The sequence below is a fragment of the Acinonyx jubatus genome, chromosome B2 (assembly GCF_027475565.1).
Source record: "Acinonyx jubatus isolate Ajub_Pintada_27869175 chromosome B2, VMU_Ajub_asm_v1.0, whole genome shotgun sequence".
In the NCBI taxonomy this organism is placed as follows: domain Eukaryota; kingdom Metazoa; phylum Chordata; class Mammalia; order Carnivora; family Felidae; genus Acinonyx; species Acinonyx jubatus.
The window spans coordinates 107072224-107100205 of NC_069385.1; the positions used below are offsets into that span (position 1 = coordinate 107072224).

The 27982-nt window shown below is 33.9% G+C and overlaps 2 protein-coding genes across 11 annotated transcripts in view; one reads left to right on the forward strand and one right to left on the reverse strand.

Moving 5' to 3' along the window:
* The window catches only part of RUNX2 (RUNX family transcription factor 2), a 325283-nt gene extending 303466 nt beyond the window's left edge, over positions 1–21817 (reverse strand). For 6 of the 9 annotated variants that reach the window (XM_053222726.1, XM_027057631.2, XM_027057632.2 and 3 more), the window contains exon 1: positions 21289–21412. In XM_053222726.1, coding sequence (XP_053078701.1) covers positions 21289–21346 — 58 coding nt within the window. In that variant the 5' untranslated portion in view covers positions 21347–21412. Of the gene's footprint in view, positions 1–21288; positions 21413–21575 lie in introns of those variants that run through there. The other 3 variants (XM_053222723.1, XM_053222724.1, XM_027057629.2) reach the window with 3 other exon arrangements.
* SUPT3H (SPT3 homolog, SAGA and STAGA complex component) overlaps positions 1–27982 on the forward strand; it is a 530133-nt gene that overhangs the window by 33488 nt on the left and 468663 nt on the right. Inside the window, exon 2 of one of the 2 annotated variants that reach the window (XM_053222732.1) lies at positions 27182–27264. The exons of the other annotated variant lie outside the window; for it this stretch is intronic. The gene's annotated coding sequence lies outside the window, so the exon portion shown is untranslated. The remainder of the gene's footprint in view (positions 1–27181; positions 27265–27982) is intronic. 2 annotated transcript variants of the gene reach the window in all.

Genomic DNA, 27982 nt, shown 5'->3' on the forward strand with positions numbered 1-27982 from the left:
CACTAATTTTTTTTATGCCATTACTTTGCATTAACCATGAAATTAGTTTTGTGAATACAGAAAAATAAGCTATTTGGATTTCAGCCTTCTATTTAAAGGACAGTCCCACAGGATTATGTTTCTTTCCTTTGAATTTTTTAGTCTCTGCCATGTGCATACTCCTTTGCTTTTGTAGACAGACCCCAAGGATGCCAGAAGAGTTTAAAAATATGTGGAATATAAGCCTTGCCGCATTTTATGTTTATTAACCAATTTTAAAAAATATTCAAGGTCAGATTTTGTTTTTATCAAACTTAACATCTTGCCTTAAATGATATATGCCTATTCCTTTTGGGTTCATTATGTGTCATAGTGATTTGTGTTGAGGTATTTCTTTTGTGCACATCTACCTCCAAGAGATTTTAAATACAATTGCAGAACTTTACATTTGTAACTTGAGAAACAAGGAAACACATTTTAAAAAGAAAATCAGAACACCATTCCGTAACAGTTAGAGACATAAATCAGCAAAATAAAATTCATTTTTAAAAGCATGATAATCGTTCACTATAGTTTAATTTACTATAACTCTTATTTCTAAGCTGGTGAATGTAAATTGAGTTTAGATATTAGCCAGATATCATATTATTCACATGTAAGCCTTAAAATTATGTGTGTAAATAATTCTTTCGTCTTAGCTTCTTTCTGTGGTAGTAAATTTTTATTGAAAATGTCTCTAGTTTTTAAATATATAAAGTACCATTTTTTTTCTTTTCCAGCCATAAAAGTCATTTTTAAAGTATTTTTCCTTTTTTCTTGTTATAGTATTTCTTTAGCATGTCTTTTTTCTGTACCTGTTATTAAGTCTGTTTTCTTTTTATTTTTTGTTTAGACAGTTTTTCATTCATTCATTTGTCCATCCAGTCATCCATTAATTCATTCAAGAAATATTTATTTAATTCCTGTTATATGGTGGCCATTTGGGTTGATGATGTGGAAAGAAAGTAAGAGAATGAGAATTCCTCTGTATCTATGCCAGCAATACTGTGAGATGAGACTCTTGTGTATCTTTTCTCATGTGGTCATCACGTGAGGTAGACTTTATCATTTTCATTTTACAAATGAGGATTTAGGTTAGGCAGGCTTAAGGATTTGCATAGAGAACATAGTTTTTAAGTGACAGCTATGATTGGACTCCAGGAATATCTGATTTTGCAATGTTGCTTGACTTCCGAAGTGGGAGACACGTGAATCAAGTATGCTTCTGATCTTCAGAGAGTGTGTAGTTTGGGTATAGTCTGTGCTTTGTGAAGATGTCTGTGGCACTGCTCAGGAGAGGGGGTGAGCTATCTTCTCGGTCCTTCTCCCCGGCAACCAGAGAGTCTCCTTTAAACATCCATTTTACTTATTGGGCTTTCTCATAGCATTTCTTGTGAAAAATGGATTTTGTAGTTAAGAAAAGCTTCGGAGTCACTGGTCTGGAATTTTTATATGTTTACATGTATGAGAGATGGTCTCTTATGCAGATAGAAACTGAGACAGAATGATAGACGAATATGAGAGAATGATGGAGAAAAATACGTGAAAAGAGTTACAAATACACTACTGTGGGAATGTAGAATTTCAGTTTGGATGATGAAAGCTTGTGAAAATAATGCCATTTGAGTTCTGTCTTCAAGGTACGGTAATATTTGGCACTGTAGAAATTTGAGGGGAAGGTGGCAGGGAGGGTTGGTAGGAAACACTGCAGGTAAGGGAAACAACATGTTCAAAGACCTAGAGGTGAGGATGAGGCATATGGGCAAACATGGGAAATATAGGCAAAACTGTTCATTGGTATCAGAATATGGAAAGCTTTGAATGCTTGACTAAAGACTTGAGACTTTTCCATAAGTAGTGGGAAACCTTTAAAAGGTGTTTGGAAAGATAAAGGTATGATATGTGTTGATACTTATTAAGAAGGAGTGATTATAAGCTCCATGTAAGGTGGATTGGCTATGGATAGACCTATTGTGGCAGCCCAGGTAATGGCAGTGGGAATGAAGAATAGGAAATAGAAGTGATAATGGAAGGCTGGATTGTTAGGTACTGGGGACTAATAGAAATAGTGAATTAGTTACCAAATGGGATGCGGATGGTGCCAAGTAGCAAGTTTTGAGCGTTGAGCTTTATCATTGGTATCTTAGGTGATTCCAAAAATATATGAGTTTATTGTACTTGTTTATAATAAGATAGGAAAGACAAGAAATCAAAATGAAGTCCAAAAGGAGCAGAGATATAAAATTAACCCAGGGGTAAAAATGCATGGAGATGCATAAAATAAAGGTGCTCTCTGGTTCCCGAGATGGGGCAAAAAGCGTAACTGTCAAGCCTCCTAGCAACTAGGAAAGCATAACATTGTGTACTATACTGTCTGAAAGCAAAGTCGATTGACAGTCTTTGATATAACCATAGCAGTTAGGAGTATAATAGTGTTTGGTGATAAGGACTCTGAGAATTTTCCTCCACGAAAGCCTGTTGGGCCCCTTGATTACGCAGTCAACAGTATCTCTACAGTAAATATAACATTGAGCATTCTGTTGACTCTTTAACATCTTGGACTTCAAGCTTAGGAAATAGTGCTATTAAGTACATTTCTTTCATTCATTCATTCATTCATTCATTCATTTTATTTTGTAAAGAGGCTAATGGAAAGTCTCACCTCAAGATTAGTGCTTTCAAATTGTGCTTTCTGGAGCCACAGGAGTTTCCTCACAGAACTCCTGGCTCCTGTTCTCTTATTCCCATGTTAATTGGAGCAGCTCTACATGTATTTCTCTTATGGATTGGGTTTGCTTTTTATTTATTTTTTTTAAATTTTTTTTATTAAAATTTTTTTTAATGTTTTTATTTTTATTTTTTTTGAAGGAAAGAGAGAGAGAGAGACAAAGCCTGAGCGGGGGAGGGGCAGAGAGAGAGGGAGACACAGAATCCGAAGCAGGCTCCAAGATCTAAGCTGGCAGCACAGAGCCGGATGCGGGGCTCAAACTCACGAACTGTGAGATCATGACCTGAGCCGAAGTTGGCCGCTTAAATGACTGAGCCACCCAGGTGCCCCTGGGTTTGCATTTTAAAACTTGGTGTTTGAGCAGTGTTCCATAGCGTACAAAGGTTTGAAACCATGGACTTATAGCAGCGGTCTCCAAAACAGAGTTCAGGGAACTTAAATTCAAATTTAAGCCTTAAAATTTCAATTTTCATGAAGAATTTTTAAGGTATATAATATACTAGAAAGGTGACAGATTTATGTAATTTATAAACAAATGACAGTTGTGGTCATTACAGTGTATTTTACTGATGAGGTACGTTAAAAGGTGAGCTGAGCTAGAGGAATGAAAAGGAGATAATGTTGTAAGATAATTGGAGATATTTGGAGATAATATTTTTATTTATTTATGTATTTAATATGAAACTTATTGTCAAATTGATTTCCGTACAACACCCAGTGCTCATCCCAACAGGTGCCCTCCTCAATGCCCATCACCCACCTTCCCCTCCCTCCCACCCGCCATCAACCCTCAGTTAATAGCAGCACTTTGAACAAGAGCCAAATTGTGGAAAGAGCCTAAATGTCCATCAACTGATGAATGGATAAAGAAATTGTGGTTTATATACACAGTAGAATACTACTTGGCAATGAGAAAGAATGAAATCTGGCCTTTTGTAGCAACGTGGATGGAACTGGAGAGTGTTATGCTAAGTGAAATAAGTCATACAGAGAAAGATACCATATGTTTTCACTCTTATGTGGAGATAATATTTTAATGGATGTTATTATTCCACAAAGTTTAGTCTTCAAAAGACTTGGTTTGCTGAAGATTTTAGTTTCATTCTCTGGTAAAAGCCTGGCCAGCTTATATTTTATGTTTCCATGAAGGCACAAGCATGTTCTTTCAGTCAAGTGAATGGAAGTTGAACTTTGTTTTTGTAGTACTTAATTATTATAACTTATATGGATATACTTGTGATTTTTCTTAGTGTTCTCGACATGGTTCTCTCCTTTCAATGTCTAAACATCCATGTGAGGCAGGGCAGGTAGGTGGATAATTTTTCTCTTATTTCACAGATGAGGAAAGTGAAGCATAAAGAGGTGAAGTTATTTTTCATAAAGCCAGTCCGGAAAGTAAAAGGGCTCTAGAACAAAGTTCTTCCACTTCTCTCTGCCTTTTTCATGACCTTTTGTGCCTTTTAATCACTTCCCTGTAAGTGCCTTCTGAAAAGCTGGATCTAGGGCTGCAGAAGCAAAGACCCAAAGTAATAGATGTCAAGGGTTCAGTAGAAATAAGCGTAGTGAGATGAAAGTCAGAGGAACAAATTGACTTTTGAATGAAAATATTAAACACTCAGGCATCAGTTGGCAAAAAAATCCTCTTATTCACAAATTCCCATCAGTTGGTTGGTTGTCAGTGGCTCCCTCAAGACCTGAGCTGAGAAGGATTATGGTTCTCAGAGTCTCAGTGGGAAAAAAATGCCTTCAAGTTCACTCTGGGTGACCTTATGCCGATTACTGGAAATAATCTTCTATCAAGAATGTAATAAATATGGCAGAATCATAGAATTTGGAAAAGTCTTAACATTATGTAGTTCAGTACTGGGAAGCGAAGCTCAGACAAACAGTGTTTTGTCTTTTTATATCATTGTAACTGTGCAACTAGATCGGAGTTCTCTCGACTTGAAGCTCAGTCCTTTAAAAGTCCAATGTGGTAATACTAGAAAAAATTGGGGGGAGGTGGGACGCTTGGAGAAAACCCAGAAAATTAAATGTAAAAAAGTCAAGAGGAATGATTTATTAAGACTTCTGTGACTAGAACTAATCTTTCTTTTTTTTCCTTCTTCCCATGTAAGCAGGGATTTATTAAACAAGCAACAAACCATTAAACATTAGAAATTATGAGGTTAACAACCTTGAAATGAAAAAATCCCGTTTATCAAATTCCATCTTTTTTTTTTTGACACTCAAGAAAGGAGCTTTGATTTTTGTTTGATAAGGCAACACATCCCTGTCAGAATAATTAATGAGGTCTTGATAAATGCACATTCATGTGATACACGGAGAGAACAAGGGAAAAATAAGACAGTGCTCATCGCTGGAAATTGGAGTAGTGATTTGGGGATTGAACATTCTTCCTAGGATCAATCTTTCTTTTATGTTTTCTGATTTCCTGGCTATCCTACTTTTTCTTTTTAAATTTGTTTCCTTTATAGGGTACCTATTGGATACTTAGGTGGTCTGAGCAAGTAGATACTAGTCATGAGGAACATTCTCATGTACACCCCTTTTGTTCACATATATTCCTTCCCTAGATTTTGATTTCATTATGTGTGGCAGAGACTTTCCTAAACTCATAGGAATGAAGCCTGCTTTAAAGAATAGTAGACAGCAACTCTTAAACCACTCTACTTATAAATAGTCCCTTATACTTAAGAGATTTAAAGATTCTATACCTATCACTTATTTTATTGTCTCCCTCTCTTAGTCTTGAGTCTTGGCTTATCACATGCTTTATTTTTTAAATGACCTTCCTTTCTCCGTTCACTCAGTATATTCCTCTTTTTGTCTTTAAGGCCAATTCACCTTTCATATTCAGGTATTTTTTTCTCCAGGTTTTTCCAGCCAAGAGTAAAGTGCTGGTTCATACACAGCTTCTTGCAGAAAAAGTTGACATGCTTTTTGTTCCTAATTTTCATTGAATTTAAAATTCATGGTAAGCATATCTTTCTGTGAGCTCTTGTTATCGATGTGCCTGTCCTAAGGCCATTAAAGCTTAATTGATTATGTTACTGTTCTAGGTGATGTTCCAAGGGAATTAAATCTACGGCTCTGGGCCCTCCACTGGAAGTTTAGAATCTAAAGCAGTGCCCATGTGGACACGGATGGAAAGAAAGTTGAGATGGCACAATGAAAAGGATGAGGTAGTGCGCGAGTGGGCAAGCGAGGGCATGTATGTTCTTTTTAAGGGTGGAGAGCAAGAATAAGTATGTAGGCAAGAGGCAGTGTAGGCTAAATAACTGAGGGACTTCTCAAGAACTAAACTGGAGAAGAACTAGAAGGAAGTTAAAAGTTCTGCAGTCTAAGAAATCCCTTCAGAGGAGATAAGCCTGTTGGAGCTCTATGATCATCACACTCTTAGAATTCTGTGGAATCTGGCAGATGTGTTTTCTTTCTTCTATTTTTTTTTTTTTTTTGTCATATCTTCTTCATGCCATCTTTTATTTCTCCCAGTTAGGAAATTTGAATTATTATTTAGGCTGACAATTTTCATAGATAGTTTCTTTTGTATTTCCTGTTTTATTCAGTACGGTAATCATGGAGTGGAAAAGCAACAAGAATGGGCATCTATGTTGATAAAATACTTCAAAATAAAAAAATCAGTGTCACATATCAAAGAGGGGGATTAGTTGGAAAACGAAAGTCCGAAGTCCTGTCAGCCTGAGGCCCCTGCTGCCTAAGATTCTAGAAAGGGTTATTAAAGGCATGATTTGTGAGCCGCCTAGACGTTGAGTATCAGAAGCCAAATGGTTTTACTCAGTAGTAGCCATGCCTCACAAACTCTGTGCTCTGTCAGGGCCGCTAGGTATCTGTCTCCAGAACAGAGGGCAAATACAATGTTTTTAAACTTCAGTAAACATTCGACAGATTTGTGGTGAGACATCATTGACAACAGGGATAAGCAGACTGGTACCTGGTTAGTACAGTTGTGCAGCTTAGTAATTTACAAAATGTGTCAAGTTATTGAAGACCTTCTTTTACAAGAGAGAGCTATGCACCACAGGACCCTGTTTCTTGTTCGGAGTGGATCGACTGAGGGGTCCACGTGAGAGTTCTCGTTAGTTTTTAAAGTCATCTTTTGGAAGTAGTAGTGATTAGACTTTTCTGTCAGTTTCTTAAAAGATTCTCAGAGTTAGAAATTAGGAGTAAACTACCAGTTGCTCTTCACTCAGCATCAGGAAAGAACTCCGGAACCGACATGAAGTGGACAATTTCGGGGAGCTGGTAATATGTGAACAAGCTGGACCCTCCCTTAATTGAATGTTGTTTTGAACAGGGTTTCTCAAACTTTGCTTTTCCTGGGGATCTTGTGAAAGTGCAGATTCTGATTCAGAAAGTGTGGGGTGAGGCCTGAGGTTCTGAATTTTTATGCAAGCTTTCAGGTGCTGCTGGTGCCACTGCTCTGTGGACCACACTGTGAGTAATCAAATTTAGCCTCTTCAAGACGATTTCAGGATTGAGTGATTGTATGTATTAGCACAATGTATGTACATACAGTGTATCTACATACATACTACGATGTACGTAGTAATAGCTGCAATGATTTTTCCTGACTGGGTTGTAGGCACTTTACATGCATGTATCTTATTTAATTTTCATGGAAAACTTTCAAGGTAGGTAGTAAACATCTTTACAGGAATGAAGGAATTGAGACACAGGGAGCTTAAGTAACTTGCTCAGGTTTTTAAAATTGGTGTAACTGGGACATATTTTTTTTATTTCTTACATTTTTTTTTTTAAGTTTTTCTTTTAATTCCGGTTAGTTGACATACAGCGTACCATAGTTTCAGGTGCATAGTACAGCGAGCGATTCAGCACTTTCATGATTGGCTCAGTGCTCATCACGGCAAGAATAATTGGTGTAACTGGGATTTAAACTTAACACCAAAACCCTTGCTGGGTCTGTTGTGTTTATGAGATTCTATGGCTTTTTTGAAACTGGTTTTCCCACATAAAAATCATTTCTAATTGTAGGAATTTGCTCTGTTTCTTAAACTTGAGCATGGGGGAAAAAACACCACATCATTACCAGTACCAAATTTGTTATATGGGTTAATGTTAAACATTAAAACATAGTGTCCCCTAAATTTTTTCAGTTGCAATATTTGTATTTTTTTGAGTTGAAAAATACTGGCAAGTATAAAAAAATCTTTCACAATTCTGCTGTTATCCAAACATAGCGATCATTACCATTTTGAGTTCCTCTGACAACATGTACACCCCTGAACAGGTGAACACAATATTGAACTTGTGTTGTTTACAATTAGGATCTTTCTGTTTCCCGCACTAGGCACAGCTTTAATAATGATAAAGTCAAAACGCTTGCGACTTTACCCTCCCCTGTTTTTCTCCTGACTACCGGCAACACCACTGTCTTCTCCTCTGGGCTGCAGTCTCCTTTTCCCAGTCCTTGCTTCTCCCAGCGACCGCTGCCAAATTCTGCTGCTGGTTTCTTTGTAATCCCTCTTCAGTTTAACCATGTTTTCCACATTCTGGCCGAGTTTTTTTCCTACTAGATTAATGACTAGTAAATCACCATGTCATCCTAAATTTACTCTCTGCTTCATTGGTTGATTGTTCTGGCTGCACAAAAAACCTTTGGTCTTTTCTCGCATCTTTGCCGTCTGGTGACTTCTGATGAAATAAGTGTGAACCCCTGCAGAGTTTAAGCTAAAGCCAGCAAAGCATCTTCCCTTACCAACTTTTCTTTCTAACCAAATCTTTTTCTGTCTTGTCCAATGCCAGATAGAGTACGAGTTTGCATGCTTCCTTTTCTGAAATGTGGTATCTAGGATTTTATACCTGCGTATGTACTTATTTAATTTTCATAAATGTTTCTACTTTATTCTACCTCATTAAAGTTGTTTGTGTGATCATTACACCATTGTGTATCAAATTAAAAATGGGTGCAGGATGTTTGGAGAGGTTTGTTGGTGTTTGCAGATGTTTAAACAGCTTTCTCTTCTTCCCAGTTTTTTATTCTTTGAGCAAATGTCTCATCTACCTGCCATCACCTGCAGCTCCTGGCCAGGGCATCTTTTCTCAGTGGACCCATACAGACAGTGATACAATCTCACAGCTTTCTTCCTATCCTCTTTCAGAAAAACAGCAGGTAGAACTCTTTTATGGCTTCTGTAAGAATTTCTGTTTTTAGTAATAGTGGAGAAATGGCTGTGGATGACATTGGGATAAATAGTACATGTCAAAGAGTTACTTCCTAGAATCATGTACATAATCTCTTTGGTGGGCAAAGAACAGGTACCTTTATCAGTGGGTCTTTGGGAATATCAAAGATTTAAGTGAGCAAGAATTTGAGAAATTGTAATTACAGATGAAGATTTAGGGATTAAAGTCGCCTTGTTCACTTAGCATGAGTATGGGTATGTAAGCCTTTTTAGGTAGAATAGTGAGACCATGGTAAAAGGAATGTTATGGATTATTACAGAAACTAGGATTTGACTCCAGATCTGACTGACGTAAAAGCCGTGACTGAAATCTTTATTGTTTTAATTTTACAAACAAGGAGGATTACAAATTCCTGTGTTTAATGTAACAGTGTCATTTTTAACTCCTAAAATGGTATTTTCATATCAGATGAAGTATATAGGGTATGGTGTGGATATTGAATAAGATTATTGATTATGATGATTGGTTAAGAATGATTTAATTCCCTGGAACCTTCATTTTCTGGTCAAACCTGACCGAAGTCTTATCCCTTGGTACACTCTTTAGTTATATTTTTCCTTAATCTCTTTGGTTCTCACTGACCAGTATTACTTAAAGATCTACTTTGGGAGAACTTGGAGTCTCAAAGATGATCTCTTGTATTTTGTCAATTTAATAACTTTACCTCAATGATGTTACTGAGAATTCATACCTGTATAGATGAAATTGGGGATTTCTTATAACCTTGACTTCATTAAGGTTATATATACCACTATAAGGTAGTAGTGGAGAGTGAGAAAGCTTGGGTTTGAATGTCTGTTCTTCGACTGTATGCATGCCCTTGGGCAGGTTTTATTACCTCATATTACCTCAGTTTCCTCATCTGTAAAGAATTGTAATAGCCATTTCATATAAAGGAATTTGGAGAATTAAAGGAAATAATCTTTATAAAGGGTTTAGCACAGTGCCTGGCACAATAAGTAGTCAACAAAGAAAAGCTAACATAAAACAAAATAGAGTTTCAAGGTATAGTGTTGGAGGTACGTTGGGCACATATATTTTCTTAAAAGACATTAATATACACTTAATTAAATATATTTAAAGTTTAAAATACTGAGTTTTTAGAATATATACTTAGAATACCTACTTAACCTAGAAGAAAAAGACAAGTAATATTTTTGGCTGTATTCATCTTACTGAATTATCTATGCTTCTGACCTTTTTCTTATTAGTATTACTGGTTGGACATATTATCATTGTCTAACATCTCTACTAGAAGATGGGGAAAAGAAAGTAACAAACTGAAATTTTAATGTTTTCTTTCTTGTGAATAAGCTTTGCAAATGTTGAGGGGGGAAACAGTTTGGAAATGTATATATTTTTGTATATGCATCTTGTCTTAACTTATTTCTGGGTGTATTAAAAGTTGGCTCCCTCTTGGTCCCCAAATGTGGCTAATTTACTTGTAGAGCCTTGTCTAAAATAATTCCCAAGCCTCTCTCATGTCCCCTTCCTCCTCAAGGCATATTCCTCAAGTGATTCTGTTGATCTGGGCTGTTACGAACCCTGTGTAGCCCTGTGAGCCCTTTAGTGGAACATACTTACTCAATCCTTTTTCTTTTCTTTTCTTTTCTTTTTTCTTTTTTTTTTTTTTAAAGCATTATGGTTGAGTAATAAGGGCCCTGAGTTTACTTTGAAAGATATGTATGGCAAATAAAAGTCTCCTTTTAAGAAAATTTGTCAACGATTTGTGCCATCTCTGAACTCAGATCACTCATTATAATATGATTGTGTTTTTAAATACCTATTTCCACTTATGTTCAAGTGGGTTCTTTTTTTTTTTAAGAAAAATATAAATCAGATAGGCCGTTAAGCATATAAACATTTTTATTTTTAATTTCATTCTGATATTACCATATTTCTGTGTTTTATGATATCCTGCTTAGAGTATGTCTCATGAAATGTTTGATACCAGTGTGCCCTCAGAGGGGGACCTGGGCCTCGGGTGAGGCAAGCAAAGTTCCTAGGGCTCAGCATTTAAGGAGGCACTCACTTTCAGGGTTGTGCACAAGTAAGGACCTCCTTAAATGTTGTGCCCCAGACGCCTGCTTGCCTCGCTGTAGTCCCAGCCCTGCTTCAGAGAAGTAGGCTGCATATAAATTATTTTAATTTTGGTTTAGCATAATCACATGCATGCTTGGATGCTTTATAAAAAATTAATGACAAAATGAAAGTAATGTGGCCAAAGCCAAATTGATATTACCCAGAAAAAAGTTAACTATTTGAAAAAGATGACGTTATCATTTTATTCTTGCATGTTCAGTAATTGTCAGACCTTCAGAAATTCCAGTTCAGTAGAATCTTGTCTCACAGTGAAATGTGCTTGGTGGTTGTATCTACTGGCAGCTACCTGAAATCTATCATAAGTTTCTTAATTTGATATATAGTACATTCAGCTCTTAAACTTCCGGATATCATTGAAGTAATAAGTAGTGACTCCAGTTTTACTACATTTTTATTAATAATTTTAGAATTCTTTGAGAATTTGCCTATGATTTTTCCTTTTTCTTTTTTTTGAGGGCTACATCTGGAAATGCTCAAAAGTTGTTTGCCTTTTTGAGAGAACAGTTTGCAGTGAAAGTATAACTCCTTTAGAGGTGAGGTTCAAGTTAACGAATGATGAACCATAATGTGAGGAAGCATAATATTGTGAATTATTATTTGGCAAACATGACTAATGCAGGCATTAGCTGCTGAAGCCATTAATAAAGTACCACTTGTAGAAAGCTAGAGAGATAGGTAACACAGAACTTTCTCTGTCAACTCTCAGAATGTAAACTAGAGTACAACTTAGTTTATTCAATAAGGACTGAATTCTTTAAGTTTGATATGTTTGTAGGTTCCATGATTAATGTGTAACTAGAATATGAAAGTGAGTATTTAGAGTCCGTTAAAATGTGTAGATGTGACATCATTGTCAAGGCAGACATTTTATTTCTTAAAAGTTAGAATTTATTTAAATGCACCTTTTCTTTCCTCAAAATAAATTTTTCTTTCTCCTTACCATGGTGCCAACGTAAGTTTTCCTAAATGGAATTATTTAATATTTAGGTCTGTTAGTAGTTTTGAAAAAAACAAATACCCATAACAACCAAGGGTGGAGGAGTATCTAGATTTGTTTTTAGCTTTCTTTTTCATGGTTTCTCAGAAGTGTGTCATATTATAAATACATTCAAAATGTTTTGCTCTGAGGATATGTAGCATTCCTATAAAGGTTAAATCAATAAAAATGATTTGGACACATTCCTAAGCATGGCTAGAACAGGTAGTCCGTTGTTTTAGGTACCCTTGAGTTCCTGGAGCAGATCATTATGGCGTAGCAAAAGAACTTACTAAAACTTGCTTTCTATGTGTAGATGCATCAGCTTAAAAAAAGTAAGATTTTTTGGCCTTCGAGAAATGAATATTTTGTAAAGTAGCCCTGTGTATATTGATTTAACGATGTGTTTTAAACTCAGTTACTAAGTTTTGAAGCTTTTTATTTTTTTCTTCCGAATGCTGAAGATACATCATAATTGATAAGGAAGAGGTACGTACAGGGAAAATGCAGTGGGCAAGCCTTTCCAGCCAGTTTAGAATAAGTGGTAGTCTAATTAAAGAAAGTATCACACAATATAACTGGAAAATTAGGAATTAGGTGTCATTACTATTACTATTATTTTTTTTTTTTTGCCAGTTTAGAAGGAAGTTCTGTAGTCACTGGTATGTTATCTATTCATTTGAGCAGTTCAAAAGGCAAGCCTGTATTTAAGAGCATTAAATTTAAGCATATATTTTTAAAAAGCATATGTATTTCTCTTGTGCTTAGGGTTGGCTTTTTAGTGTGGTATCATTGCTAGGTAGAGTTTTACTTCATGCATCTGTTCATTTCGTATGTTCGAGTATGTAAGTTTGTTTAAGGTTGTATATAAGTTTTCAGGTCACGTTATTTTCACAGCTACTTTTCAAAAAATATCTCGGTCAGCTTATAATATGATGATTTTTCTTAAAATTTCCTTTAAAACAACATTGGGGTATTAGATTTTTTTTGGATAATGGGACCTCAATGAAACGATTATGTATTTGGCAGATTAAGGTTTAAATCAAGGTGGCAAATTTGAGTTACATATATTAATGTAGTGTCATTTTAGAAAATCTCTTGCTATCATTTTCTACATGTAATATAATTACTTTGTGAATAAGTACTTAATGAAAAATATTTTGTTATGTTATTTGTTGGAGCACATGACTTTATTTCATAGCCAAGAAAATGGTTTGAACATGTCTTAGTAAAGTTTTTTATGTATATAAATGTATAAATATAGTGTTTTAACCATTTAGTAATTAATTTATCAATTTAAGCCAGATATTTCACTCTTATAAAAAAAGTTATTGAAGTATTTCTTGATGTATTTTGATTTTATCATTATATTTTTAAAAATAAGAATATTTATGAAAATTTACAAAAGCCTAATCTGCATATGGCTCCATTTCTTTCTGGATCTTTGTGAATGGTAATTTAAAAAAATCTGTCTATATGTTTTCTCTGGTCTTATTGGTACACTAAAATATTCTGCAGTATACTTATGCATATTATAAAGGAAATACATTGTTAAATCTTTATTACTACATCGAGAATGGTGCTTGTCTGACAATACCAGTTGTTCTTATCTAGCTTAGATAATGATGTTTTTAAAACTAGGTGGATACTAGTGGCAAAAAGCTTTGCAAATGTTACAAATTTTCTTCCTAAGATAAAGGGAATGAAAGATGGAGACAGGGAGGGAGGCAAGAATTGGGAATGCAGAGAGAGAGAGACAGAGAGAGGGAGACATAGAGAGAACATACTATATGTGTTTAGTTTTAACAACTCGGGGAATGTAAAGAATTCTGCGTGAACACTTGGGTTTTAATAATATGAAAAAAAAGAATTTGTATTATGGAGAGGAGGTTGGATTAATGATCAAAGGTTTGGATTACACTGAATTTTATGTTTATATTGCTTTACAAAGATACGGTAGTACACTGTGTAAGTACTATCTGCTTTATGGATTATCTTAAATATTTTCATTTTGCATTGAACTCTATTTGAAAGAGCAGTAGAATTTTTTCTGCATTTTTTCAGGAGTTGAATTACTTTGAAAGATTTACAAATTTTATGAGTAGTTAATTAATGAAAATTAATCTTACTAGATTACCTTTTATAACCAGTTAGCTTGCCAAATACTAGGATGTTATTGTCTTAAGGGAAGTTTTCTCTTAGAAATTTCTTTCAATGTCGTAGTATTTCGAATTGGGTGATAAAGTCCTTAGTATGAAATGCTTATATACTTTTACAGCTATTTATGTTATGGAAAACCTATACTATGATATAATATAGATTATTAACATAAAGAAGTTTTCTTTCTATACTACATGTAATATAGTACTATACTGTTTATAATATATATAATACTGCAGATTTCTGTAATGTGATAGGATTTTATGAAATAAAGTAAGAATTCACTTTTCTTAAAAAATGTGTTATCTTTGAGCTACGTTTACAAAAAATCTTATAATAAAATTATTGATTAAAGGAAATCTGTGCCCTATATCTTTGAGATACATGTATGTCTATTTTCTAGGACCAGGTTACACCAATACAGTAAAACCAGGGGATTAAAATATCAATGATAAAATACAGCTCTTACTGTCTTTTCAGCTTCATAGTGAATACATTTTGCTTAGATTCATTTAAGTAATTTTTAATCATCTGATAGAAATAATGATACCTTTTCACTTAAAGATTATCCTGGAAGTTTGAAGTTTAAATTGGGAAGTTCAGTAGAGAAATTTAAAAATAGAATTAATTATTACTGCTGAAACAAGATAAGCAAATTACAAATCACAATGCCTAATTTAAATTGTTTATGTAGGTTATATAGGCACTGAGTAAATATATAGAAAATTTACCTGTTTAGCTCTAGGCCAGAGTTGTTCTTTGAGAGAATGTCAATCAGTAGGTATCTGTTAGCAGATTAGTTACATTCATATTTACCTTTGTGAACTGTAATAATTCAACTGATAATCAGTGTTTAATTATTTTAAGTTTATGACTGGAAAATAATGTCCTTCAGGTTTTACAAGCGTAGTTTTTGATTATTTTTATCTTGAATTTCCCGGTTGATGCTTGATGACTGTTAATGGTTTTACAGTTGGACATTGCTTTGTTAGTATACATGCAGAAAGTAATTGGTTATCTCTTACAAAAAACTACTAACAACACCTCAGTTAAATAATTTACAAATTTTTTCCTAATGATTATCTCAAGGTCTGTAGTCACTTACGTGTTTGTATGCACTTGCAAATGCATATACCATGTATTAAAATTTAGAGCGGACTGATAGTTGAAAGAGATTTAAGTTCTATTTATGTGGCATGTATTTTGTGTCTGTATAAAAATGTGCCCATGTTCATATAAAGTTCTGTGGAGTACCACAACATCATTATTCTAGTTTTTCCAAAGAGACTGTGTGTATATGTTTCTCAAACCTTATTGATGATTGTTAATTGTGATTTGGCTAGCATTTTCCCTTTATTATTAATATTATTATTTTTTGCTTATACTGAACCAAAAAAGGGATTTAACTGTAAGACATCTGACTATAAGGAATATGTAAACAATGGCTTGGCACATTCATGGTTCATACAAATTTTAGAGCAACCTATAAATGCGTAAACTTTTGAGTTTTAAACTTAGTGTTTTATGTAATTGTACTTGATGGCATAATGATTTTAGTAGCTCCTATCGATGTAAAAAAATAAAAAAGCAAGTTTAAATGAAAAGTAAAATAAAATTCATTTATTTGATTTTGTGGTCAAAATTATTTGCCTTACCCAGGATGTTTACCTGTACCTTGGTAAGAATGTCGCGTCTCTAATGTAAGTCACGTGTTATTTCTTAAGCGATGGCAATAGAAATAGTGCAGATAAGCTGATTGCAACAGTGATCATAAATACATGTTTGAGAATAATGTTAACCTGGTAAATTTTCTGACATCAATATAATAATTTTAAGGTATCTTAAATAATATTAAAACTCGTGTTCATTTAATATGTCTAGATGGTGCAGAATTCCTTGTGGGCAATTGATTTAAAAAATCAAAACCAATTAATCAAGATAAACTAACATTTGTCCTCTTTTTAATTAGAACCACAATCACATTTGGTATGATTTTTGGTCCTAGAATATGTATTTGATGTTGAACTTATGAATATTAAGAAGAATATAGGGTGTTTACAGGAGATGTATTAATGAATTTTTTTTCACTGCAAGTATTCAATGCTTATGTAGCAATTAGCCTTTAAAGGACTTTTAATTCTACAGCTAACTTTATGTGGAAATTGTTTTATATATCATGGTAAATGATGGGGTTTTTATTTACTATTTGAATAAAGCATATTTATGAAAAAAATGCTTTAGACTTAACATGCTGTTCAATAATAACAGTAAGCACGTGAAATGTTTGATATGGTGTTACTTACATCCATCTAACACTAGTGGTCCCAAACCTTGAATCCTTTGTTCTTAAAAAAATGATATAAAGTGGAGAAAATTCCAAGAATTCACCGTAAGATGAAAATATTACATAACAATGTAATAAAAGGATATTTAATCTCAGTTTCTGTACAGATCTTTAAAAAGTTATGTGGGAACGTATAGACTGTTTTATATGTTTGCTGTTGAAAAGACAAAAGCTTGTGGTCAGCTGTGGTGAAAATTGTAAGGAAACTCCCTTTGAATAAGGTATAGAATTTCCCCATTATTTTTTTGAATTGTAACACATTAATCAGAATACATATTCACTTAATTCCATAATCTCTGAAATGGCAGTATATTGTGTTAAGGTGTGTATTTTCATTATGTGAGACTTCCTTTTCTAAATATTTTAAAATAGTAAACATTTTAGATTTTGTGATGAATCTCCTTAAATTTGAGACAGCTTAGATTGTTTTCCTCTTTAGAAAATACTGTTGTTTATTGTTACCCTTATTATTGGAGTTAAATGACAGATTTATTTTATTTTATTTTATTTATTTTTTTGGTAGAATGACATCTTCAGTGGAATTCATTGGTATAGGAGAAAAAAACAATGCATGCAGCTAACCTATTGGGATATCTCTGCCTAAATTAGCATTGGTTTTACTAGCACCCATTTAATGACAAGTCTTAAGTGGTAAATGACTAGAAAAAATGGTTAACGCTTTTGTCACATTTACAATTTCATTACTTACAGGAAGGGTTTTTTCATATTAGAATTCATTTGTCTATCTGACCGTATGTGTAATATTTTTTAAAGAGACACTGTAGAGGTAGACTGTTCCAGTGAACCCTCTATATAAAAATATCTCTGAAGCCTTTTGTTAGGTAATAGCATTTGTGATCTTAATGCTCTTGAGGAGCTTTTGCATGACCTCACTATTAGCATTGTCACATTTTAGTCTCCTGGAACAAGGGTTAGAACAGCATGGAAGGTTGATATTTGTATGCTTTGGAGAGGAATTTGAGATGTTACCCTGTTTTGCCATCAGTTTTCAAGTAGGTACGGGTGCATCATTAATCATAGGAAATGCAAAAATAAATAATTCAGTCCCATTGGATTTTTTTATATGAATACTTACCTTTTCCCTTTTTTGTATATACAGTTGAGGTATTTAGGTAACCCCTAACCTTTAGCTTCAACAAAGAAGTACAGTATAAAAATATTACCACAGTTTTCATGTGAGCAGCTCTAGAGACGGAAAAAAAAGTCCTCTAGATGGATATTTGTTGAAAAAAAAGTTGTGATACAGAATGTCTTAACTCAGCCCCAATACAGTACTTGAAGACCACCAGTGTATAAAATTGAAAGCACATGAGTTTTGAAGCACTAGAAAAGGTTTGTAATTGATTAGCGCTGCTTGAAAGTATTGAAGTACAGTGAGTTTTGATTTGTGAATGGTTCTATTCAATAAAGATTAATTCTGTGTGTTTGATAAAATCTTAGTGCCTTCAATGAGTTAGTTTTTTCCTCCCTCTGCAGTTTATTTAACCATCAAATATTTCAGTGTTCTTTTAACAAACTGGAACATTTCTATCTTACTGAATTTAACTTTAGCATGACTGATTTAAACAAGTCAAACTATCAGTGATTAGTTTGAAGGGTGTAGTTGAATAGATTAATTTTTTGTTCTTGTAAAATAACTAAAACGTATCATAATGTTATCATGTATATTTCATGCCTGCCTTGTGATTTGGAGACCATCGGGAGAGGTTCATAATGACTAACAAAATATTTTTCTGTGATTTCTTTTAAATCCTTGGCATTTTAAAATGTTTTTAAGATTTCAAAAGTGAAATCTTTGTTTTTTATGTAAAATTAGGATTATTATAATTTAAAGTAATTTATATTATGAGTCTTCGGGAGTTGCATTGACATCTTTAACTTTTAATATATATTAGGGTGGTCTTCTGTGTATGTTCTTGACTTTTTAAATTGTCTCCCTAGATTTTTGGAAGTTAGCTGTCTTATTTTAGAAGCAAGTCATACCATTTTGACATTATTCAATTTTGAAACTGTAAAGTTATTGACATGGACCACAACTATTACTTTGGAAATCAGTGTTTACACATCATATTTAGTCACTGTGACCAATTACAAAGGTTTTATGTGGAAATTTAATCAGTTAGCTGATACATTGTCATAAGTAAGTTCTTAATTGTAAGATATTCCATGAGTCAGATCTGTCGTTTTCAACAGACTTTAGTTATGATAAGTAATGGGCAGATTTTGAATAATGCAGATTGCAATTCTTGTTTAATTCAAGGTAAATGGTGTGCTGAGAGAGCAAGGACACTGAAACTCTATCTCTGTCACACTCACACGCACACACATTCTCACACACTTTTCGCTCTTATTTGAGGCGAGGCAGTTGGTCCTCGTGTGCTTTGTCCCTCACCTAGGAAAAGCCTAAGCTTCTAAAAAATTATTTTGCAAAACTGGATCACATTTTGCAAAAATTATTTTGCAAAACTGGACCGCATCACTGGATCACTTTTGACTTTTCATTAGGCTGTGCTGATAATCATTTATAAGAATTGAAGGCCCGAAGTGAGGTTTTAGACTTCGAATAGATTATGGGATGGGGGAAATGTTTGCAGTGTGATGACGGCCTATACATAATGTTCACTACATACCTATAATTAGTGTGGTGTAGTGGGTTCATCTTAAATTGTCCTACGGGTGCTAAAGTACCATTTGGGGGTGGGAGAGGCTAAATTCCACTTTTTAGAAGAGAAGGAATTAGTTACGATGTCTAAAAATATAGGACACGCGATAGATGATCTTTATCTGTTTAGTTCACTCTTATGCCTGGTTTAGAAACTTGGGCACGGTTTGAAAATTCCACTGTAGAAATAGCTATTAAGGATGCCACAGAAATATAAGACCCCTCGTATGATAGGATAAAGAGCATTTTAATGTATTATTTGTGACAGGATTAATGTCTTTGCTTTTAATGCTCAGGTAGTCCTTGAAACTTGTGCTGTTCCCCTTCTGGTTAGAAAAATGTATTGTTTTTCAAACAGTAATGTTGTGGAAGAATAAGTTAACTGCTTGAGATGCCTGTTTCAAGTTATTCCTTCGTATAACAATAGTTTTAACCATTTTTTTCCTTATCTCTTGTGGGGGGAACAGCAAAATTACCATGTGTAAGCTGTGATTATAATAGGGGCTGTACTGTAGCCCAGTTGTATATATGTTCTGCTTCCTGAATGCAGAAAATTTTGGAGTAATGTTTATTACCTACCATTACATTTCAAAAAAATAATCTGCGATTATTCTATTGTATGTGTCGTAACTGAGGGGGCACACTTCCAACTATATTGAGGGAGTCACTACAGCAATTTCACTTTTTCTTTTTTTTTTTTGTAAAATACAAACTGCGTTCCTTACCTTTTAAAGAGAAACCTTTTTTCTCCTTCAGGTTTAATTATTTCTCTAAACTAAGACTGATCCTCTCTGGTAGCCAGTTAAAATGTGTGAAGTAGGAGGAGTAAAGGAAACTCCAATCGTTAGTTGTAAGTTACAAAGCAAAGTTAATACAGGTATACAGAGCAAAAGGATTGATTTTAAAGGATAAAAGAAACTTTTATAAACTTGCCTTGTAGTTGGAAAATGCTGGACATCATAAAGAAAATCTTGTAAGTGTTTAGATATTTTACTCTACTACTGGGTCAGCTGATGAATGTTTAAGTGGTTTACTTTTGTGTATCAACATTAATTTGAAATCGAATATTAAGGGACTATGTTATGCCTGTTTTCTTTGAAAGTTCAGCATGATTTAATAGGTATGCCTTTTTAAAATCATGCAGGGTATCCTTGCAGAGTTTTGTTTTTCATGAGACTAAACGGTATTCATTTTGGTAGGTCCAAGAATATGATTAAAAGAATCCTAGACATTTCAGTGCTTGCCGTGTGTTTATAACAAGTTTTCCATATGGGTAATAGTGTGTAGATGTAAAATTAAAATTATATAGAAAATATAATGGCGTGTAAGTTTTTAAACTTACAATTCTGTGAACTGTTTAATATCCCGGATGTCCTGGGTAACTATAAAGATTTTTTGAAAATGGCTATTACATGCTTATAATTTTATATAGGAATATATGCTTCAATCATACGAAGTTGTGTAGAAACAAACTTGTGCACCTATCGTACGATGCAAGGGAAGCTTACAGATAGATTTCTTTTAGTGGAGCTGGTTAAAATGTTAAACTACTGCAGGTTTATTTCTGCAGTGGAGCATAATGGTAGAGCATAATGTCGAGATAATTCTGTGGTCTGTTATTTTGTAAAATTGCTTCCTTTTTGAAGTTTGCTCAAATATTGGGAGCTGCCAGGGTGAATACTTCATAGCACTTTGATTAATTTAGTGTTTCATTGTATTCCACTGAGGGTTAGTGAGAAGATTAAGCTTTCTTTCACTGTTTTTAACTACCTCATTTCTACAACTCTAGAAAACATTTTGACTAATGTTAGATAATGTAATTTTTTCTATTTCAGTCATTCCTTCGAGAAGTAGATAAGTTACAGATGCCAAATGCAAATATGTACAGCAATTTCATTTTTTCAATTTTTAGTGCAGCAAAATAACATTATTATCATAATCTTTAATATCGTACGTTACCCGGAAAAGCTAGCAGTTTATCCCAGAAACATACCTTTTTGTTTAACAGGTTCATCTCTTACAGGATTTTAAAATATGATAACACTTACCCCAAAAGAAGTTTTGCTGACATGGTGTCACTGTGCTGAAGAGGCTGTTTGATGCCATAGTCCCTCCTTTTTTTTTCAGACAGAACTTGTACCCTCTGTTGTAAATTCTGCTTGCAGCCTTAAACTGAAAATACAAACCATACCCAAACCTTGTTTTAGTTTTACAGTATGCCTGGAGTACATAGACTTTATATTTATTTTTTTCTGTCAAGAAATTATGTAGCTGGTAACATGTGAAAAGCAAGGAAACAAAACAAAAAGAATGAGCAAATATTTGAAGGACCTACTATTACTGCATAGACTGTGGTTAGAGAGCACTCACTGACTCTGTTGGTCTCGGTGGCTGGTAGTGACCTGCGGAGATTAACCATTTAAAAACCAGAGACTTCTTGCTGTCCTCCTGGAGAAAGTTTGCACCGCACTTGTGGTTCTGTGGTTGTTTGTGAGGCGAATGAAGCATTCACACAATCCAAAAAAGCAAAAGCTTTAAAACTCCTTTTTTTTGCAAGCACTATTACTGGAGAGACAGAATCATGTGGTTTGTGACCTCACAGTACTCCAAGTGAAGTGGGACTGCCTACCACTGTGGCTTTTCCCCCCTTGCTCTTGCTCTCTCTCTCTCTCTCTCTCTCTCACTGTCTCCCTCTCTCTCCCTGACAAAAGGCTTGTGGTAAGGCCCTTCCTGGCATCCAGAAGGATATAGCTTTTTAATTTTTGTGACTCATGAGGATTTGGATAGAATACAAATGCTGAAGGAGCCCAAACTCCTGTAAGGTTAAGCATTTGTAGAGCTGAACTCTGCAGTTAAGGTTTTCCTTTCTGTTCCCCTACCCCCACTTTTTTTTTCTTTTTTGCCTCCTTTTATTTAGTTCATTATTGTGTCTGTGGAAAAGAACAAAATTGGCTCAAGAGGCTGTGTGAAATTCTGAACAACAGTGATGATTTACAATAATTTACATCTTTGGATTGTATCACATTCTGGGGTCTGCTTCATATTTGCTGGGTGATTGGAGTCCTTCTGTTTTTCTTTTTCTTGTCTTTTTATACTTGTGAATCTGTAACTCATTGTAAAAAAGTTTACCTTTCTTAAGGTCTGGTTGCAAACTGCTTGCCGGGCTTGACTGTAATTGGCTGTCATGAAAGTGTTAGTCTTGAGATTCCTTTACAAATACTAAATCGTGTCTCTCTAGTTAATGTATGATCAATATTAGATGCCGGCTCCTACAGTAAAGATTAAATGTAATTAGTATCTTTCGTATTAAATGTAATTAGTATCTTTTGTATCTCAATACCAGTTTGAGGATCTTACAAAAAATGAATGGCAGTAATTGTAACATACTTTATTGGATGAATCTTGGTGTTTTTTATGCTTGTAATTTTTATTTTTCAAAGAAATGTATTCATTTTATATAATTCTTTGGATAGTTTATTTGGATGTTAACTTTAACAGAGTCTTTGACAGCAAATCTTACATATACATCTATAAAGTAAAATTCTTATGTTGTAACTTAGATTGTTCAATGTTATTGACTTTATAAGCTCAGAATGGAGTGGGTTAACAGAAGCTGTATTTTTTGTTTATAATGGAAGCTTTGAAATAAATTACAAAATGCTGTGTGGAGTAAGGAATAATGCACACAGACAGAGTATGTTAGTCGTCTCGATTTGCTAATTCTGATTCAGAAGAAAATTGGAAACATCTTTGGGAAACTATCTCCTTTTTTGCCCCTTTGGACAAGTATGTATAGAACTCATTTTCTTATTAGGATGATTATATATCATAGGCAGAGAATTTCATATTTATGAATAGAGCTTCCTGTTTTCATCAGTTGGGAGCGATGGGGTATTTTTCAACAAAAATTATAAAGCCGAACAGACCAATTTTCTAGGCTTTTTTTTTTTTTTTTTTTTTTTTTTTTTTTGCCATTTATCCACGCCACTCTGAATTTGCATGTTAGACTTCTTCCTAGTGTGATAGTAACTAGGAGTGTCGTGAAGTAAATGGCTGGGAGGGTGGGCGGAGACAGCGAATTACAAAACATTATTTAGGGTTTATAAGGGGTTAGGGCTGGAAAACACCAAGGAGGTGTTGTTACAGCCAAAAATACTCCTGCTTATGGTCTTCCTAGCACAGTTTATTATCTGCTTTTGGTTTTTATTAGATAAATGTCCAAGTACATTCATAAGTTTCTTTAACAAAAATTCATTTGCCCAAAATATACTAGGAAGACATGAGCATGACTTTAATCTTTTATGATTCAGATGTCCAGAACTTTCTCATAATAAGCTTTCAGTGATAGAAAACCAAAAACGCATTTTAGTGTCTTCTTTTAAATATAGATTTATTTTGCCTCACGGGGTGTGTAAACAGGTTTTACATTGAAAAGTAAAACCTTTCATTTAATATGCAAGCTACTCAGTTTTCTTTTTCATAGATAAGGTGTACCAGTATGATCTATATCGAATTAATTTCTAGAGTAAGCTAAAGGAGGGATTTGTATATAGTACCATATGTATGTACAATAGCAGAATGAGGTAATTGAGAAAACTTAGGTAGTGTGGTAAGTCAATGCTTTTCTTCTTTTAGAATGAAGTTTTCGTTTCTGCATAAGGATTCTTTGACATCTTACGACCCAACTCTTTGCTAAATATTTGCCCCTTAAAATAATTTTTTTTTATTAAGCATACTTTGGCCCTCCAAATTGACTAATATGTATTTGGATAATTTTTACATCTGTGTGTCTATTAACTGCCTGCTGTCTTTTTGCAGGTAACTGTCCTGTACGTAATTTTTTGGTCAGAGTGATTACTCTTACTGCATAAGAGTTTCCTAGATATTGTTGATTATGCCCTTTCTTTCCCTGTGAGGCCCGTCACGTTCTGGCAGGAGAAGTTATGTGCTTTAAAGTTTGTATATTCATCATCCACACATATTTTTTTTTTTCTAAATTGAAAATACATCCTGTTTGCAGCAAACATTACTTTGTGGTAAAAATTTTAAAACAACAGTGATAACTGGTACACATTTGATAATTGATAGTTTGTTTCCTTAGAAATAATATTACCTGTGATGAAGAGACTGACTCAGAAGAGCTACTGCAAATAAAGCTCTTGATTATAGATTTATACTACGCTTAAACTTAGAGATGGAAACCGTAGACCCTCAAAACTACATCCTTTTTGGGGATATGTTAGTATTTGCTGTGTTGAAGTAAGTGACAAGTTTAGGTCGGCTGTATAAATTACATACTTTAATGCCACGGAAATGAAAAGTAAAGCAATTATCTTGCTTCCCCATTATTTTGTATTTAATAAATTTGTCAACATTGGTTGAACTTTTTATATTATATACTAAAAAGTGTTTTAAATGCTACATATATCTTGATGGCTACCTTTTGAATTATTTTTTATTTTCTGAACTAATGATCCTATTTGAATGCAGTAATTTTATCTGTATCAATCTTGTGCTCATTTCTGTTTGTTTTTTAAAATTGTTTTATACTTCTGTTTGCTACTCTTCGATTTTTCTTTTAATTGAAAACAATAGGAGCACATGGTTTGATGTCGGAATTTTATAAATTGTAGAAATCCTGATTTGGCTTAAAATGTTTTCCCTGATTGTGTGGTTTTTAGTAAAATGAACTTTCTTACTCTCTTGTTTCAACTTGGTATTTTTTGACAATGTTTTTTGGATTTGATGTATAACTGTTTAACTTTACATAACATTTATTGGGCCTTATATTGATAATTTGAAAAAATTTTATATTAGTAAGATATGTATAATTTTTCTAATATTTTCAATCATGGTGATGAGAGGTTAATTCCACTTACTTTAGTGGGGTGTATGTTCCTGTATACAACTGCATGCACATGTATGGTTTTGTGTGTTTGTACAGGGTGTTATTTTGTGGTACTTTTTGTAATGAGAGTATTTCTTCTGTTTTTTTTTTTTCATCCTCAGTTTGTTTTAATTAAATTCTGTAAAAACCCAAAGTACCACCATGTCCATAATTGTTTGAACAGCTTCATTTGGTTAGTAGTAGCAGCTATCTGTCTCAGTGTGAGATTATGTAGAAATTGGGTGCCAAAAGAGAAAATCTTAAGCTTTCTCTCTCCCTCTAGCCCCCTTCGCTGCCCCCCCCCCCTCACTTTCTCCCTCTTTCCCCCTTCTTTCTTCCCTCTCTCCTCCAGGCCTTTTTTGGTTTCTCTTTTTCTGTTTTGGCATTTCTATAAAGTCTCAAAGTAGTTTCTTAAAGTTCTTGTAGGGGATACTGACATTAATCCTCACTAATGAGTACCTGGTAGGTTTGAAGCCCCTAACATTCAAGGCAAATCATTGTTATATCCTGATATGGTTCACCTCATTTGTTAGATGATATTGGCATCTGATTAGAGATTTTCCTTGTTTTAATAGTTTTAATTTTTTTCTCTGTGTTAATTTACTTGTAACACATTGTTTCACATGACTTTAACACTTTAATTATGAGTATTACTTCCTCCCTGCCTTCCCCCCCCCCCCCTCCGGTTGTTCTTTGAAGTACAGAGTGGTCCATACTTGTTTAATATAGTTATATAAATCATTTCTTATAATTATTAGAACAATTCATCTTCTAATGCTGTCATTTTTCTAAGAAGAAAAAAAGGCGAGAACTTGCAGAAAATATGGGAAATATGCTCATATGACAGCTGAGGATGTGGCTAGGCTAAAGCAGGAAACTACTACCCACAATGCAATGTTACATATACTACCACTTAATAAAATTTATATCAAACATGCTACTGACAAAACCAAAGAAAAATAATACTCCAACTATACTAGTTTAATGTACTAAATATAGGGAAAAGTGAAACTAATCTCTTTGGAACCTTTGTACTTGGAGAATATAGTAAATGAACCTGTGGGACATCGTATAATACATTGGAGCCCTCTGGTAACTTTGCCTTTGTGCTATGAGACTTGGTTGTAGGTGAAACCGTCTTTGAAGAGAACCTTTTGGGTATTAACTGAAAAAGGCACAAAAAGGTGCCTGCCTTCTTTTTCAATGGAGTTTTTGCAGTATTAAAAAGGGTTAAAGGATATAATGATCTAGTAGGAAAATAAGTTAATTATGAGATATTCATCATGATTATTTAAGCTTTTTATCCAGCCAGGTGTGTATTTCTTTACATTTTGTTTTAGGTTGTTTTTTTTATTGCCAGGTCTGAACTGGGGCTTAAACTGGAGTTGAAGTGTCCACTGAGGCATATTTCTTTTCAAAGTAATTGTTTTCCTTGCTGTTTCTTTTTATTTTTGTTAACCTGCCTATAGCTTACCTGATCGATCCATATGCTTTACTGTCGGGAGGTTAGTTCAAAGCAAAAATGTAAACTGCTTTTATAATGTGGTTGAAAAAGATTGAGGATATATTTTTAAAAAGTGAGATTTCAGTATACTTAGGGTTTCTGTTTATAAATCTTAATCTTCTGTGCTCTTTGCTGTCAGACTTTAGCAATTTTAATGGATTTAGGACCTTAGTAATTTGGATGAATTTTGAGATTTCATAAAGGAGGTTTCATGAGATTTGAATAAGGGAACATAACAGAGGTTTTGAATTGATAATGTATAGAAATTTTATCAGAGAGAGAATAGAAAAGACTATAAAGCTAATGTTACTTATGAAAGATCCTCTGTTGGTGTTCCAGTGTATGAAATCGTTTCATACCTGGCATGGTATTTGTCATCTCATCATCTAAACATTAATATATTGTCTGCCTATATCTCTAAGGATGATTTGCTTAATTGTTTGAAGTCTTTTCTCCTTTAGAGACTGCTTATCAATAACAGCTGTAGTACTGTGGCTTTTCTCCATGGACGCATGGTGGTCTTTGGAACAACGTTCTTCAATTTTGACAGGTGAGACAGAGGCTCTCCAGTGCCACTGCTTTTGGATGAATCTAGCTGCGGTTGGAGAAAGTGCATCTTGCCAAAATATATGGGTGAGACCACACACAGCCTTTAAAATAGTTATTGTAGGCTTATTTTTAGGGATACATGTCTTGACAGTTCTTTTATTTGCATGCCAATTTCATTGCTGTGTATAGATGTTTCATTGGTTTCAGTAAAGGCGATTGTAGATTTAGATCTATACTTTGTTAAGCCTTGTGTGTAATTTACGCTGGAAAGTACTCTGAGTTCAACCATAATTAACAATATAGGAACTATATTGAAAATGAATCACTTAGAACTCTGGTTTTTTTGTTTTTATAAATTTTGACAGTATTCCCATTGGAAATCTCAATTTCCCAGAAAGTTTAGTAGTCAAAAATTGCTCCAATTTGAATTTAAGATTAAATAAATTAGAAAAGGTTAAAATATTCATATACTCTATTATATTAATAGAAAAAATTTGTGGTTCTTGTTACTCAGAAGTACACATTTTTATAATATTGATATAATAAAGCATTGTTCAAAATGTGTTACACTTTAGTAAAAGCTTGAAAGCATTGAGACAGATTGCCAAACCAGTCAACTTCTAAATGCGTAGGCGTAATATGCAAACTATCCAGTCTTTATGGGATGATTAAAACTTGATTCATTTCAGTAAACTATATAAAATTGACTATAGATTTACAAAACAGTACATTTAGTCTTCTGAAACTGGCTTTTTCAGTAAGAGCACTCTTTAACCTTTTATAAAATGTTGTTTCTTTTTAT